Source organism: Quercus robur, chromosome 8 (genome assembly GCF_932294415.1).
Source record: "Quercus robur chromosome 8, dhQueRobu3.1, whole genome shotgun sequence".
Lineage (NCBI taxonomy): Eukaryota > Viridiplantae > Streptophyta > Magnoliopsida > Fagales > Fagaceae > Quercus > Quercus robur.
This window is the reverse complement of record NC_065541.1, coordinates 58,282,417-58,299,435: the sequence shown is the minus strand read 5'-3', so window position 1 is coordinate 58,299,435 and position 17,019 is coordinate 58,282,417. Positions and strand designations below refer to the sequence as shown.

At 34.7% G+C, this 17,019-nt stretch overlaps 2 protein-coding genes and 1 pseudogene across 6 annotated transcripts; 1 reads left to right on the top strand and 2 right to left on the bottom strand.

Annotated features, from left to right (window-relative positions):
- Positions 1-3,478: 3,478 nt before the first annotated feature.
- LOC126696536 (pyridoxal 5'-phosphate synthase-like subunit PDX1.2) lies at positions 3,479-4,077 on the bottom strand (annotated as a pseudogene).
- A 3,083-nt stretch (positions 4,078-7,160) lies between these two features.
- Positions 7,161-10,890, top strand: LOC126697270 (uncharacterized). 5 transcript variants are annotated; one of them, XM_050394186.1, is made up of 8 exons: positions 7,161-7,400; positions 7,507-7,624; positions 8,159-8,549; positions 9,061-9,198; positions 9,291-9,450; positions 9,914-10,067; positions 10,363-10,500; positions 10,604-10,890. In XM_050394186.1, the coding sequence occupies exons 1-8, from the start codon at positions 7,276-7,278 to the stop codon at positions 10,796-10,798; spliced, it is 1,419 nt and encodes a 472-aa protein (XP_050250143.1). In that variant the 5' UTR covers positions 7,161-7,275; the 3' UTR covers positions 10,799-10,890. The 5 variants fall into 5 exon arrangements, with proteins under 5 accessions (XP_050250143.1, XP_050250144.1, XP_050250140.1 ...); XM_050394187.1 differs by having other exon boundaries at positions 7,165-7,400; positions 7,510-7,624; XM_050394183.1 differs by having other exon boundaries at positions 7,171-7,400; positions 7,507-7,726.
- A 67-nt stretch (positions 10,891-10,957) lies between these two features.
- Positions 10,958-14,780, bottom strand: LOC126697271 (V-type proton ATPase subunit G-like). Its single transcript, XM_050394188.1, has 4 exons — positions 14,614-14,780; positions 12,894-13,006; positions 11,947-12,047; positions 10,958-11,426 (listed from the first exon to the last, which is right to left on the bottom strand). Exons 2-4 carry the CDS (start codon positions 12,979-12,981, stop codon positions 11,283-11,285), a joined length of 333 nt encoding a protein of 110 aa, XP_050250145.1. The 5' UTR covers positions 12,982-13,006; positions 14,614-14,780; the 3' UTR covers positions 10,958-11,282.
- Positions 14,781-17,019: the final 2,239 nt, after the last annotated feature.

Genomic DNA, 17,019 nt, shown 5'->3' with positions numbered 1-17,019 from the left:
AATCACAAAGCTCTTAAGTCTTAACATCACATCCATTCAACTAATAGATGTGATAAGTGAATATGATATAAACTATACAAATGGATATAACTATAGAGAAAGTGGACAAATAATACATCTTATAGGTGAACTAGGTGAACAAACATGCATATAACTTCCCAAACCCTAGTTGTTTTATCTAAAAAGACTTGAACAAATTAAGCTTGTTAGGAGAACCAAGTAAAGTTAAGGTGAATTTTTTTTTTTTTTTTAATAATTTTAAAGGCAAAATGTGGTTCAATAAAGGATGAACCACCTCTACTAATATGCCTATCAAAATCGAAGGACTAATTTACAAACAGTAAACCACACAACTACATGGGCATTCCTTATTCCAAATCTATCCCTTTCCAAGCTTGTTGAACCTACTACGATCCTATCAACACTCAAGAGTAAGAGATTCTGCTCATCTACCATGTTCGTTGGAGCCACTAATTTGGAAGTGGTACTTTTTTATCTTTTTCTTTTTAAATTTTATTATAAGTATTTGAAAATAGTTCTTAATTACTATTGAGACAACATTTTCTACAGCTACAATTCCACAACTCTGTCTGTATGAATATAAATACAAGAAGCCTCTTGACATATTATCAAGGAAGCAAACTAAAACACAAACTCTTATTATTTTCTTTTTTTTAATTACCATAGATTTGTAGGAATTCACTAATAATGGGCCCATCATGAACTCAAGTCCTTTGTATAATATGACCCAATGTCTTTATTGAACTAGGCCCAATGGGGATTGTGATCTCTGATTTTTGAGATCAGTAGCAATTGTTGTGGCCCAGATCATGTTCGAGCATTTTTTTTTTTCAATGTCCTTAAGCTCAAGTCTATTTCCCTTTCAGACGAAGTCTATAATGGTAACGAGGGCCAAAAACTATGGTTTTCTAACATGACCCAATTTTTGTCGAGCTAGGCCCAATGGGAGATTGTGATCTCTATTTTTGAGATCAGCTTGGAATTGTTGTGGCCCAGCTTAAGTTGTCTTTCAACTTTCTTTTCGGCCTTTTTGGTTGTGAAGGTCCCAACACACCTCCAGGCAACTAGGCGGTTGACATTTTGACAATGGTATACTTATACATGTGATGTTTAATTTTTATTTGACAATAATTGACATGGTCATAGATCAAATTGTGGATTTAAAAAAAAAAAAAATTTATGTATCGTATTATATTGTGTCTTGTAAGATATACAAATATTTAATAAAATTTATAGAAAAAAAAACTATATAAAAGGTGTATATTCAATATAAATTTGAGATTCTTCTAAAAAAAATTGAAATATATTTAATTAATGACTAATTTTATCATCATTTTTGTTGCTCCTAGTTATTTAGCTCAAATACATATTATGACATTTTAGTTGCCACAAAATTATGTATCGTATCGTAGGGACTCGATTTTTAAAGACCCATAGACGACGTTGGGCTCGCATGTAAAAGACCCCAACAATATGATTTGTAGAGAGTGGGCCTGAAAGGCATGACCTTGGGCACAGGTGAGCGGTTTAGTCGTGTAAGGTTGAAATTATTCAACCATCTAATTGGCTTTATTCCGTGCCAAATTTGCTTGTAATTCAGCATTTAGTAACCCTGTATTTAGGTGGGATTGTTGTAAGGGTAGTGAGTGAGATAGTGTGAAGATTGCTCAAAAGTGTGCAAGAAAACAGAGTGTCGCGGCTGGGACTCGAGGCTGGACTCGCGGCTTCAACCCGCCAGAAGATGCACACGTGCCAAGCATGCTGGAAGATGAACAATCATGCTAGCTGGAGCACTACAGGACAAAACAGGACAACTGGCCATACGGTTAACTCGCGACTGGATCTCGCGACTTAGTCAAGCCGCGAGGTCAAGCCGCGAGCCACCCCTGTTTTGGAAAAACCTGACGTTTCGCATTCCACTCCTCTTCAGTATAAATACCCTTTTAACCCACGATTGAAAGAGAGCTTCCAGAGAGAATTTTGAGAGAAAAACCCTAAAGAAAAACCAGATTGTTTCACCCACAATCTCTACCTTAGAGTCTCATCAAATTCCCTCACTCTCTTCCTCTCCATTGTCAAATCCTTGAGAGGCCTTTATACCAAACCTGGTTCTCACCATTATCATCTTTGTGAGACAGACGTTTGGAGTTCTGGGAAGGAGCCAATATTCATTGGTTGATGCTACGGTGTAGTAGCGGAATCCGGAAAGCTAGAAAAGAAAAAGGTTCGGCGCAACCTCGTTGGAGCAAGAAGCTTGGAGGGCTTAGGTGCATTGGGTAGATTAGGCTTGGAGGGTCTATTGCTGTCCTTGTATCCCAACTGTATTTTCTAGTGGATTGATTACCGCTTGGAGGGCGGCGGAGAGGTTTTTCGCCGAGGTCTTCGGTTTCCTCTTCGATAACATATCTGGTGTTATCGCTGTGTTTGCATCTTCCTTCCTCTCTATCTCTGCCTTTACATTATCTGCTGTGATTTATTTTGTTATGGCTTAGATAGTTGTTTAACCAATTTCATATTATAGCATATGTTAAGTTTCCGCACACTAGTTGTTTAACATATTGCTTGTGTTGGTTAAGTTGGTTTTTGGGGGTCTAAACGTTCAAAAGTGTTTTTGTACACGTTTTTGAACTTTCAAGTCGTAGTTCCTACGGGAATTTATGTATGGACGGGCTTGGCTTGACTAGCTAAACCCTTCATTAGCAAGGGTTGTAAGACTTAGGCTTCACCGCACCCCCCCCCCCCCTTTAGCTTTGTTTTCTTCTCCTTTTATACTAGTGTTTCATTCCCCTTTTTGTGTCCACGTGTTAGTTTTACTTTTTGGGTGCAGGTCTGTCCAGTCAACCCATACCTAGAGTGGTTGGGGGTTGCTGGAAAAGCACAAGGGCATGAGTTTGAGTATAGGCTTGTCAGATGCAGGATTCTGTATTACTGTGTTGGCGGCTTTTTCCCTTGCCCTGCCCCTGTACCGAGTTTGCTTCTTTTATCCAGGTGTTTTGGGAGGTGCTGAGCATAAGATCGTCCTCGTGCCCTTCTTGGGCTTTCATTAGGCGTCCTCGGAGACAGCTCTCCTCGACTTAAGCCTTGGGCCCAAACGAGGAGTGGGCTTGGGCCACAAATTATCAGGCCTCACAGTATCATATCATATCTTGTAAGATATACAAAAATTCAATAAAATTTATATATATAAAATATTATTTTCATATATTTTCCTCCAAACCATTGTTACCTTCCCTTCTTAGTCATGTTATATATATACATATATAAAAGGTGTATATTCAACATAAATTTGAAATATATTTAAGGTTAAAATGCAAAACTCACCCTATAAGTTTCACTATTTTTCATTTCAATACTATAAGTTTGGATTTTGTCAATTCAGTCCTCTAAGTTTCATTTTTTTCCAATTAAATCCTCCATTAACTTGCTGTTAATTTCAGCCGTTAACTTACCATGTTATTCAAGATCCGACCCAATTAAGTCCTTCGTCTTCATCTAAGTTATTCAAGATTCTTATCTGACCCATTACAGTCCTCACATTCTTGATGGTTTTCGCTACATTTCTAGACCCAGATAAATCCCCTTGAATCCTTATCATAGTCGCACCTTCTCTTACTTTGCTCAATGCTTCTCCATGGTTTTCACACCCACAAACAAATGGGCAAAGAAAGTTGTGCTTGTTAATGAAATTGTCCTCATTTGCAAGAGCAATAGCTTTGCTCTCGTCAATGTAATCGACCCCAATGGCTTCAAGAATCTAGGCCTCGACGAAATGACCGACACGGGCACTGACCATTATGGGGATCGAAACAATGCGCTTCATTTCCTTGATGAGAGATGGGTCTGGCATGCAAAAAATGCCTCGTTGAGATGGGTCTAACACAATGAGACAAGATGCACCAACTTGTTCAACGATCTCAGCTTGTTCTGCATTGTGACTTTGACAATGGCTCTGCCACGTAGCATTTGGGTTAGCCTAGCCTTGAGGGAAAATGGGTTTGTCTTGGCATCTGTGATGGTGATGCTATTGAAGACCATGACAGCACCATCTTCAGCCATTGCACCAAGTGTTTGTGAAATTGCCTAAACCAAAAAATTATTAGAAAAGAAAAGGAAATGAGAAACAAGGAATGGTTGGCTTTTGGTAACAGAAAAAAATAAATAAATAAATATTAACTAAGGTCTAAAACGACACCACTTTGGTAAGATAACGGCTGAAATTAACAGCAAGTTAACGGAGGATTTAATTGGGAAAAAATGAAACTTAAAGGACTAAAATGAAAAATGGTAAAACTTAGAGAGTTAGTTTTGCATTTTGGCCTATATTTAATTAGTGACTAACTAGTTGAGTTTCTGCACGATATGTAGTGTAACTTGTTATTAATTTTCTCCAATACTTCGATAAATTTTGCCAAAAATCTTGTAACTCAACTAATTGACACCTCAATTTTCAATAGAAATATTCAGGATTCAGATCTCTACCCCCAATTATCAATGTATAAAAAAGATATTTCAATAAATTTCATTGTAAAAATTGTAATCTTTAGTTATTTTATATATAGACAAAATAGAAATACACTAAGAGTAGTATAGTGATTTGATCATTCTATATATATGTGTGTATGTGTGTGTGTGTGTGTGTGTGTGTGTGTTTATAAATTGAAAATTGCATGATATAGTAGCTAATATAGATAAGCATTATGGGGGTGACAAACCAGGGAGCCCATACCAATGTATATGTTGGGCCAAGAGCCCAGCCCAAAGAAAAACTCCTCCTCGGCCAGGCAAGGCCGAGGACAAAGGGGACAGTCTGTCATTGAGGGTGACACTCCGAACCATTCCATGGAAGGGGATAAGTATTAAGAAGGAAAAGGACAAAGGGAGGCCTGAATATATCTAAAAGAAAGCTGCTACTAATACATTAAGTGCTCTGCAATTAACTGAACCCTGCATTTCAGCCTTTACAACCACTCCCAACGACTTTGGGAAGGGGCTGATGGGACAAGTACCATCACTATCAACCTAATGGCCTGTTTGGAAGTTTAACAAATGAGGGGGAATAGAGTAGAGAGAGGAAGAGTAATTCAATTACCTTATTTGGAAGTTTTTTAAGGGAGGAGTGGGAGGAGTTTGGAGGGGTTTCAACCACCTCTAACCCCTCATTTTTAATTCCTCCAAATTGGAGAGATTTGGAAGGAGAGTAGAGTAGATAAATTATTGACTAGATAAATTTCTCAATTTACTCTTTCTAAATTAATAATAGATTAATGTTGCAAGTCCATTTTCAAATAGGGGTAAATTTGTCTATTTTAATCATTTTCTTTCCTCTCCATTCTAATTTTTAAAACATCCAAATAAGGAGAATGGTTAATTACTATCTTCCCCCTTACTAATTTTAAAAACATCCAAACAAAGTGGAGAGGAACCGTTCCCTTCTACTCTCCTCCCCACTACTCTCCTCCCCTCTACTCTTTTCTACTCTCCTCCCTCTCTAAACTTCCAAACAAGCTATAAATCTACACGTGGACGGTAGAAATGGGAGGAAGATAGTATAAAAGAAGGGGAAAAGGACTGGCAAAAGGGGGAGATAGATGAAGAACGAGTCTCCTCGGATAACATCCGAGGACGTTCCTTCCTAGTAAATCTATGTCATCTTTCTTTCTTTACCACTCAGACCTGTTGGTCATTCATCTGATCCGCTAAGGTCCAAGTTTCCAACCCATTCTCTACAAATTCATTGTATTGAGCTCATTAAACTAAGACTCCATACAATTTGGGGCTTGGGCTCAAAAAGAGAGACCCTACAGGCATGTTTCATGCCAACTAAAATATGCATATACCTTTCAATTTTATTTTTTTTTAACATTCTTGATTGTGTTACTAAATTTTTTTTCCCTTTTTGTTGGACATGGTTTCAATTGTTGTAAAAACAACTAAATTTGTGTAAAAATGCCATATTTCAAATCAATTGTTTCTCACATTAAAAAAAAAAAAATTGTTTCTCATATATATCTTAAAATATGATATTAAAATTTCATTATGCTTAAAATAATTAAAATAACAAAATAAACATAATTATTATATTAGTAATCTTTCTAATTACATAGAATTCATACTACAGTGTTAGTTTCACACAAACACATACACGCACATGTGTGCGCGCACACACAAAGATGTTAGGAAATTTAAAGGATTAAGATTAATTTTAGTGGATTTACAAATATTTAAATTTTTTTTTATGGCTTTTGTGACAATTGTTGTCAAAAAAACTAAACATGAATAAAAATGTCATATTCTAAATCTATTATTATTATTCCAACTAAAAATTATTTTCTATATAGAGTTTATAAAAATAATCATATAAATTCATTTAATATAAATAATTAATGCACAACAATAAATAATTAATATATGCATTTACTCTATTGGCTAATTCAATGAACTAATACTTTAATATAAATGCAAACTTTATTGAAGTAGAAAACTAAATAAAAAGAATTTCAAAGAATGCGCCACATGGCACAACCTCATACTCTCCAACATGATGTCTCTACTTTTATATATATATATATATATGTATATTGATTTAATCATCATTTTTATTGCTCCTAGTTATTCAACTCAAATACATATTATGACGTTTTAGTTGCCACAAAATTTATAATGCCATCCTCTTAAAGAAGATTTAACCAGCTAAATATTTTTTATTTATAATGCCATCCTCCTAAAGAAGGTTTAACCAGCTAAATATTTCAAAAAATATTTAGCTGGTTAAATCTTCTTTAGGAGGATGGCATTATAAATTTTTTGAAATATTTAGCTGGTTAAATCTTCTTTAGGAGGATGGCATTATAAATTTTGTGGCAACTAAAACGTCATAATATGTTCGCATGGAGTGCCTGTTTCTCATCAAAACTAAGTTACTAACATGGACATTAAAAAAAAAGTACATCATGTGTGTCAAACAAAACAATACCCATATTCTAAACCCAATCCTTTCCAATGTACAAACTTAAAACCAAAAGCGCAAACAAATATATCCTTCTTAATAAACACACACACACACAAGAAGAGAGACAAAAAAAGAGAGAAATATCTTGTGTGGCCCCATAGCTCCTTTGCCTTTGCTTGCTTTACTTGACAGCCTCTTGTGGACTAAACTAAACATAGAAATCACTTCCAAGATATTTGGGTGCCTGAAAGGCTGAAACTTAAGCTACATTCATTTCTTCCTCTCTCTCTCTCTCTCTCTCCATCATGGATTCACAGTGCATGCCTTCATCTCCCTCTCTACATCCCAAAATCCACAGAAATGCAAAATTAAATCCATCATGGGAAGCAATTCATCTAAGGAAAAGAACAATTTGCTTCAAATCCAGGATGTATGATACATGTAAAACTCCCTCATCTTACTTTCTTTACATTGGTTCCATCACTTTCAATTTCATTGTTATATTCGGACTAATGACTTCTATTTCTTCCTGGCAGCAGTTACTACACTTGCTTCTGCCTCCATAAGCAAGAGCAAAATTCATCCTTTACTAGGAAACCTAATGCTAGAAAGGCAAAGAAATATTTCTCACAATTGAGGGAAGAGCCTAGCAAGGTAGCTAAGAAGAAGGGAACTATTGCTGGCGCTGTTGCTCTCATTATAGGAACTAGTATTGGTTCAGGGATACTTGCACTCCCAAAGAAAGCTTCCCCTGCAGTACTCTCTATATCTTTCTACTACTTTGAGTCTCTGGATTTTTAGTAATATAAGGAAAATAAGTACTCACTATTTGGCTCTTAGCAAGTATTGAGGGTCAGGAAAAAAAAAATACTTAAAAATATCATTTGATGAGTGATATGAAAGAGAAACATTTTAAAGAGTGGTTCTCTTTCTTTAATATCTTTGTGAAAACTACTTAGAACCAGTAGTACAAAAGAACATGTCAATTAGGAAAGTAACAGAAAGGTTGGCTTTAGATAGAATAGAATGAAAGAAAAGAATACTTGTGGCTGACAATGCCTAGCGTGTTGAGAATTCATAGCAAAAAATTGAGATTAAGAATTGGTTGTTGTTGTTGTGGTGGTGTTTCTTAGATCCAAATGAAAGGTTATGTTTGAGGATGCTAATTAGCACTCTTTTATCTTGCAGGGACTGGTTCCAAGTTCAATAACAATGATAATATGTTGGGCATTTCTTCTAATTGAAGCACTTTTACTTGTTGAAGTCAATGTGGCTCTACGGAAGAAGAAAAGAAAAAATGAGGAAGAGGATGAACTGGAGGTCATTTCTATTAGGACCATGGCCCAAGAAACCCTAGGAGAGTGGGGTGGAACTCTAGCCACTGTGACCTATGTATTCTTGGGCTACACTTCCATGATTGCCTATAGTTCCAAGTCCGGCGATATCATTTTCCATTTGATCAATCTTCCGGCCTCAATTTCAGGCATTTTCTTCACTTCGGTCTTCACCATGCTCATCTCCATTGGTGGGACTCGTGCCACTGATCAAGCCAACCAGTGGCTCACTACTTCCATGATAGGTACTTATTACAATGTACTACATATAATTTGTGCTATTTTTTTTTTTTTTTGGTAGGGGAGTTTCAACCTATGACGTTTGCTCTTTATCATCAGACCAAAACACCAATCAGTTTTTGGTGTAGGTATGGATTGAACCCCAAATCTCTTATATAATCATCAGAGATTTTACCAGTTGAGCTAACTGAAACCCACATAATTTGTGCTATATTTCAGATGATGTAAATTGGATTTAGTAAGTGCGTTGTGCGGGCATGTACTGAGTCTCACATCAGGTTATTAGGTCAAATTGAGTCATATAAGAGAAACCTCAATTGTAACTTTTTTTTTTTTTTTTGAGTACTCTTTTTATGATATAGAGTAGATGTGCCTAGTGGTTCCTTAGATTGTGACCTACAATTGTGTATGTTTGTATGTGTGACCTGAATTCTTGAGTTTGATACAATTGAGTCAGATATGTAGTAAAATCTTGATCCACATGAGTACTAACAATGTACTGAAACTGATCCTCAGGTCTACTTTTAGCAATTGAGGTGTTAGCAGTTGTCTCTGGAGGGTGGGCTGGATTGGGGGGAAGTGGTGACTGGGGAAAAGTTCCAGCTACAATTCCTGTCATTATTTTTTCCTTGGTATATCATGATCTTGCACCTGGTAAAAAAGATAATATTCTTAGAGTTTTACTTGGTTTAATTTACCAATGAAAGTGATTGTTCCCTTGTTCATTAGAATTGTTTTTACGGCAGTTCTTTGTGCTTATTTGGGTGGTGATCTTACACGCATAAGGACTTCAGTCTTGCTTGGTAGTCTTGTTCCATTGCTGGCATTGCTTGTTTGGGATGCAGTAGCACTTGGCCTCTCAGCACAGTCCGACCAAGTTGTTGACCCTGTTGAATTGCTCATGAGGTCTCTCTGAAGACTCTATTACCTTCAAGTTAACCCTTTCAATAGAACAGAATTCCGTGCTAAAAGTATCTGAAAGATTTCATGTTCCAAATGTGATTACTAGTTACTTGGCAAATGACTAATTCTATTTCTAACTAAGCAATGGATGGAGTTCAAGCTAACACTCCCTTTTGAGGAACATTGTTAACTTTCTTTCTTGGAAAATATCTCTTAAAAACATCACCTATATTTCCAAAAAGCTTTTGAACTATCAATAGAGAAGGAAAATTGGACATATAGGTGATGTTTTTTAAGTTTGCAAATTATCTATATCGATCTTGACATGCATAGCACTATTGAAGATTTTGACATTATGTCTTTTCAACTCCAGCGATGTCTCATGATCTTCTCTGTATTAATCTCTGAGTTTAGATTTATCAATAACATCAAATAACCCAAGCTCACTTGTTCCCTCTTTGTTCAGGGTGAAATGGAGTGGTGTTTCAATTATGGTTGAGGCCTTCTCTCTCTTGGCGGTTGGGACATCACTAATTGGCACACTCTTGAGCTTCTTCGAGTTTTTTAAGGAGCAACTTAATAACTTCACATGGCAATTTCCCTCAACACAACTACCACAAGTAGCCTTCATACCCTTAGTTAGGGAAAAACTATGTACAATTCTTTAAATGCATAACTTGAGTTTCATAATTAAATTCAAACACCCGGATGCATTGAATTTATTTGTCTTGGAAAAGATAACATTGCTTATACCGCATTGGTCAATGTAGCCACATGTTTGAATTTAATCAGAGAAACTAAGGTACAACACTCAAGGAATCGTAAGTTAACTCTTGAGTGATAAGTTACTATGTTCCCTATTTCACATATTAACAACACAAACCACTAAAACTGAGATGCTGTGCATAAATATAGCAGGGAAACAAGCTTTTTGGACTGAGAAAATGGTGGGGAAGGAATAAAAGCTTCACAGCAATGACAATGGCTGTCACTCCAGCTCTTTTTGTGTCATCTACTGTTCCAGATGCATTCTCATCTGCTACTGACATTGCTGTAAGTATAGGAAGGAGGAAATCAGATAGAAAATCTTAGTCACAAATACCGTTGTTTAGAATCATGCTTAGATTTTTACTATTTATGATTTAATGTGGAATAGGGGGGCTACTGTATGACAATTCTTTTTGGAGTTCTTCCACCGGCAATGGCGTGGGCAATGCTTAACAGAGAAGCTGAGGATCCTAAACAAAAGGCATTTTCAAAAGCTAGACCTTTACTCCTAGGAGTAGGACTATTTGCATGTTGCATAGTGATAGAGCAAATCTTGCAGGATATCCTATTATTTGGCTCCTAGTGAGATCAACTTCTGGAAACATGATGCAAACAAATTCTTCTAAAGCACCTGCAATTCTGCTTCTTCAAGAATAAAATATCAAATTCCTTGCATTGCGATCCATTCTTCAACACTGAATTTCATAAATTTGATAAATGATAGTCTCTTCTCCATTAACTATTTCACCAAACATTACTTTTATTAGTGGCCAAAGCCATCAAAAAATGTTACAATAATCACATCTAAGCCAATATGCAAACTATTAGAAGTACATTCCAAGAGTGCAAATAGCACTGCTACTCAGAGACATATAGCATTGAGCACTGATAAAATAAGAGCACAAAGTGAATTGCTTATTTTAAATGGTACATAATCAACTAACAAACGTCATAAATATATCTGCCATAGGAAATAAACACAATGTTACTGCCACCAAACGAATTCCAAATGGTAAAGTCTGGAAAAAGCGAGAACGTCCAAGCACCCACCAAGCATTTCCAGGAGTTTAGTTCTTCACAGTGGTCACCTGCTTCAGAAGCATCTGTACGACATCATAGGATATCCTTGCAGCCTCTGTCTTCAGGTGATGGATCTTTGTCTCTGTTTCTTGTTCAAGCCGCTTCACATTAGCACCTGAATCCCCACTACTCTGTTTGACAATACATGAAAAAAAATTCCAATTACCACATCAATAACACTTAAATAGAACCACAGATGCGCATTAGAATTCTAGAGTTCACCCACATCATACAAACAATCCGGAGAAATCTAGATTTAAGTTATCACTTGTGTATGACGACAAAACTTGGGAAGACTTTGGCTAAAAGTAAGGAAAAGAAAATTAAAGGACAATTTGGATGGAGACAAAAGGGGGAATTTATATTAGTCAAAGGCATATCCATTTATAGAAATAGAAGTTATGGAGATTTGCCCACAGACTGAAGCTTTTCATGATATTCAATGATCACAAAATACCCACTGTAAGCAACAAAAGTGTCTGGCATACAACCACATCAATTTTTTGAAAATATCAGAGGTTTAAGTTGGACTCACTGATGAATCAAATTTGGCAGCTGAGATTTGAAACCAGTTGTTGAAGTTAATCCGATATTACTCTCATGTGAATGGATTTTAACAATCAATTTCCCTTACTTTGTTGTTACACTTACCTCTGCAACCTTTCTCTGAAACTCATGTTCTATCTGTGCACGAAATTCAGCAATATCCTTATCACCCTCTTCTTTGGCCTGTTTCAATCTGGCCAATTTAGCTGGAAAAAGAAAAAGAAAGAGAAAAAGAAAGGGGGTATAATAAGTACCAGTGTTTCAGCACTAAAATAGAGCATACATAAATAGACACGTGCACATCATCTTCCATGTCCAGTCCAAAACTTAGGTTTCTGTGCAAATTTTTTTTTTAGATTAACATGTAATAAACATTTAACAATGTCAACTGTTGGTCTAATGCCATCTAAAGAGAATTAGAGGAGCATTTGAATTCAATTCAAAGCATGGGAAAGATGAGCAACAGTGAACAAGATGTGGAATTGGATCATGGCAGTAAAATGTAAATAAGAAACATTATTCCCTATGACTAGACAGAAACATGCGACCAAATGGTACTAATTGGTGGAAAAGGATTTATATGGCTAATCTCAGCTAGTCGGGTGAATGCTAAATTGTTTTGTTTAAATTTGTGTGAGCACCCACATGATCATGTTATCAAATCTTACTGTAATGCCAAAACATGGTTTCATGGTCATGACAATCCAACTCATGACACTATATTTTGATATAACTCTAAAAAAATCTTACGTGTGCAAGAAAATAATAATAGGACTTGTAGTCTCAACACATTGGGAAGATATTGCTCCAAGACACAATTCCCAGATACTTTGGTATATACTGTCCACTCAAACACACTAATTTGAACTCAGCCAGAGCCAGGCAAACATCATTAGCTCACTATTCTGCCAGCAGTTCCATTTACCCACTTTCTCCCATTAACCAAATATCTAGAATGTGTCACTAAGCATGTGCATGTAAACCCTAAATATCAGAAACCATACAAGTACAAGCATACCATTATTTAGTATAGAGAAGGAGAGATTATTTACCATTTTTGGAGGCATTGACAATTTGCTGAGCTTCTTGTTCAGCAGCCAGCAGTTGTTGAATTCCATTTTGTCCTCTGTTGGCTTCCATGATAGACTTGCTAAATGCAGCCAAACTGATATATAGATATACGATTGATGAACTTAAATTTCATAGCATGAGAATACAATAATAAGCTGATAAGCTTCTTTCAAGGAAATACACATAGGGTTGTTTACATTCAAAATCAGAGGCCAATTATTGGTATATCATATTCTGTTAAAAATAGGTTATGATTATTGTTGCCTTAAAATTGTAACCATTCCAGAATTATCCTCATAATGCAAAAAATTACATGATTTAAACTGGTTTCATGAGCAAGCATGATCCCATGACTGTAACCAGATTCTCGAAGCAGCTCCAGAAACATAACCCACCTCTAATTTTATGCATAACCACAATATAGGACATCCCCCTCTTTATGTGCATCTGCTAATTGAGGCGTGAAAAAGATGGATCACCTTGACTCTAGCATTCTAAAGGGTGAACCATTGGTAAGCTGGACCAAGTATAAAGCAATAACATGGCATAACAAACTATCCAAAGGTTATAAAATAGTTTAGGCCCAATGAGTCAATGAAAACTAGCAGAAGTCTAAACCCACATAACTATCAAGTGAATCACCACCTCCAAATATTCAAAAGCTACTGTTTTTAATCAAGACCAAAAAAAAAAAAAAAAAATGCAGTGGGGAATTATTAAATGCTCGCAAGCTATTGAACCTGATGGTGTTCATGCAGTACATAGAGAGAAAAACTACAACAGTTAAAATATGGAATAACCAGAAAGAAACAAACTGAGTCCAATTAACATGACGTGATTTTTCAGTAAAACTAGATCAACTCTAATAAATTACTGTCTGTCTCGAAAGTAATGTTGTTAGAAATGGTGAATTTAATCATTGAACCATTAGTCTAACAAACTCAATCTCAAAAAATTGAAAATTACCCACAAAGAAAACATGACAAATTGGTACATTACTTGATAAATACTAGATGAGCTTTCATGTCTACAACTAAAAACTTGTATTTTTGCCAACATTTCTAACTTAATATTATTTCAATCATAAAAAATTTTTAAAAAAAAACAGCTAAATCTATTGGGGTATAACAGCATCCTCAGCCTCATATAGTTCCGGCAAGGAATTCAAAATTTAACTATACAGGAAGCTAAAGAGATCCACAAGCATTTCATAAGCCTAACCCATTTTGCAAATTCTGATAACTACAAGTCTACAACTAATGAAATTTGTATCTAATCAAAAACTCATTTTGCATTTTCACCGATCTAACTAACAATCTTAAACATCACCTCATATGATCATCCACAAATAACCCACTTTCAATATAACACATTTTACAAAAGAGAGATAATCTATCAATCAAATCTGGGTCCAAACTGCCCATTAAGTTTTTTTTGTCACTAAAGAATGTTAAAGGTTGAATTTTTCTCCAAACCCCATTTTCTAAAGTGTCTAGTAAACATGAATATAGCCCTTAATTCATCTTTAGATTCAATAACTAAATATTCATATCATGGGATCAGAAAAAAAGTTTAAACCTTTAATCAAAGATCTAAGATTAGTAAATGATAATATTAAGAAGTGATCAGTAGCAAAGGCAGATGTGAGAATTAAGAGACAAATTCAGGCAAAGTGTTAGAGAGAGAGAGAGAGAGACATACCTTGAGAAACAGTGTTTGGTGGTGAAGAATGGAAAGCAGAATTGCGATATGTGTTTGAAAGCTTATTTGAACCTTTTCTCGACCAACCGGAGACGGTAAACGTAATTACCCAGGGAACTTGTAATGACAAACTTTATAAGGAAGCTAATAAGGCGAAAAGGTTCGTCTTAGTAACCAATTTTTAGGAACGAAGTCATCATTAAGAGTTACAAAAAGTACTTATTACGGCGAAAGCTTTATTTACGAAAAATTTGACTTGTGTAAATTTCTGGGATCTACACGTAGGAAAATAGATCATAGTAATTCACATGATGATAGAAAGGGGGAAAATTTAAGTGAATATAAAAAATAAAAATAAAAAATTGTAATTTTGCAGGATATATATTTGAGAGATGATTTGCAACAACCTTGTATCTGCGGTTGCAGCATATAGGGTAAGGTGGCAGCCAAAGAAAAGTGACATCAAATTATGAATTAAGTTGTATCTGCAGTTGTAGCATATAGGGTAAGGTGGCAGTCGAAGAGAAGTGACATCAAATTATGAATTAAGCCAATCATGTGCAGCAATTTCTACCTACAATGTTGCAGCAAATCCTCCTCCAATATACTTGGCAGGTACGTTATAGTTGGCAGTTGAGTTTTGTTGCTAAATCCTAAATGTGGGAATAGAGAGGCTGCTTTATTTGGCATCTCAATTCTCAAAGTATTTTCTGACACTGCAAAATATTTTGAATTCAATTGGCATATCCTAGTGTTATGAAAATATTGTGACATGTTGTATTATTAAAGGATTTGTCCACTTTTTTTTTTTTTTTTTTTTTTTTTGCTATTTTGACTGATGATGTATACACTACACAATTTATAAGTTAATAATGACTAAAATTCTTACTTTGTATAATTAAAAAAAGGGTTAAGATTATTTCCTTTTTCATATAAATTTAATCAGATAAAGAATTAAAGATAATAGATGTACAAGTACATCCTGCCATTTACAAGAGAAGGAGAGGCCCAAATGAATTACAACGAAAAGCCCAAGCCAACCACAAAATTACTAATAGTTGCACCAAATTTTATTTTGATCCAACCTTAAGGAGGATTTTAATTTTCCCAACAAGGTTGAAGCTTTACCCTGGTTTTGAGTCAGAACTCAGAAGACACCTATTTTATGCCTTGAAATTTGAATTAGATCAGGAAATGTTAGTTTTGTGATCAATCAAAAACCAAGTTTGATTCTTATGTTTAATCTCATTTTAGGTTGAAACCTCAGCGCACTGCTTGGCAAACAAATTGGTATCAGAATCAAAGCAAATTAAAACAGCCAAACATTGCTTCAAACAGCTCCAAAAATTGAAAACAAATAAGAATCCCTCGCAACCTCAAAGAATCGCTCTCCTAGCTGCATGGATAGATCATGGAACCATGATTTTATCCGGAGAAAAAATTCATCATTCAAGAATAAGAAATATAGTAGCATTCAAAGCTAAATTAATACATGAAAATTAAAATGAATATCTATTGAATATTAGTAAGAAAATAAACAAAATTATTGTCCCTTAATTAATACATTTTAACTTAAACATCTATTAAGCTGGCACTTAAACGTTTTTTTTTTTTAAGAATAATACTAGAGATACAAACTATTTTACAAAAAAATTTATAAACTGCTGATGTGGTAAGTAATTATTGGTAAATGAAAAAGTGATATTAATTATAAGCCTAATGAAAACCAATAAAAGGTTGACCACATCAACATTTTTTTAAAATAGTATAAAATAGTTTGTGACTATAGTATCACTCTTTTTTTAAATCTTGAAATTATCTATGATTGATTATGTATTAAATTTTGCAATAATTTTTCGTTTAATGTATAACATTAAAGAATTCATTAGAAAATCACCTTCCATATTATTGTAAAGAGAAATGCTATGTCCACAACATTTTTATAACAAATTTTAAGTGATAGGTTGTTATAGGTGAACAAAAAAGTAATTAAGCTGTGGATTCAAATTAAAACCAATAACAACTTACCACTTATAATATGTTGTGAAAATGTTGTGGACGTAGTTTTGGTGTCTTAATATTTGAATTTTTTCTTTTTGAAATTGAAAAGGCTAAATATTTTAATTGATTTTTCTATAATCTACAAATAAAATAAGGGTAAAATTTAGGTACAATACAATAGGTTTTTCAATTGAATTCAAACATTTAGTTGTATTGACTAATAAGATAAGAACGGTGATCTTTTCAAGAATAATTAATTAAAAAAAGATCAAGTATTTAAATTCAATTAGAGAATCTAATTTTTACTCAAACAAAAAAAAAAAATAGAGAATCAAATATATTGGACCTGAGGTTTACTCATCAAATAAATAGCGTACTTATTATTCTATTATATATTTACTATTC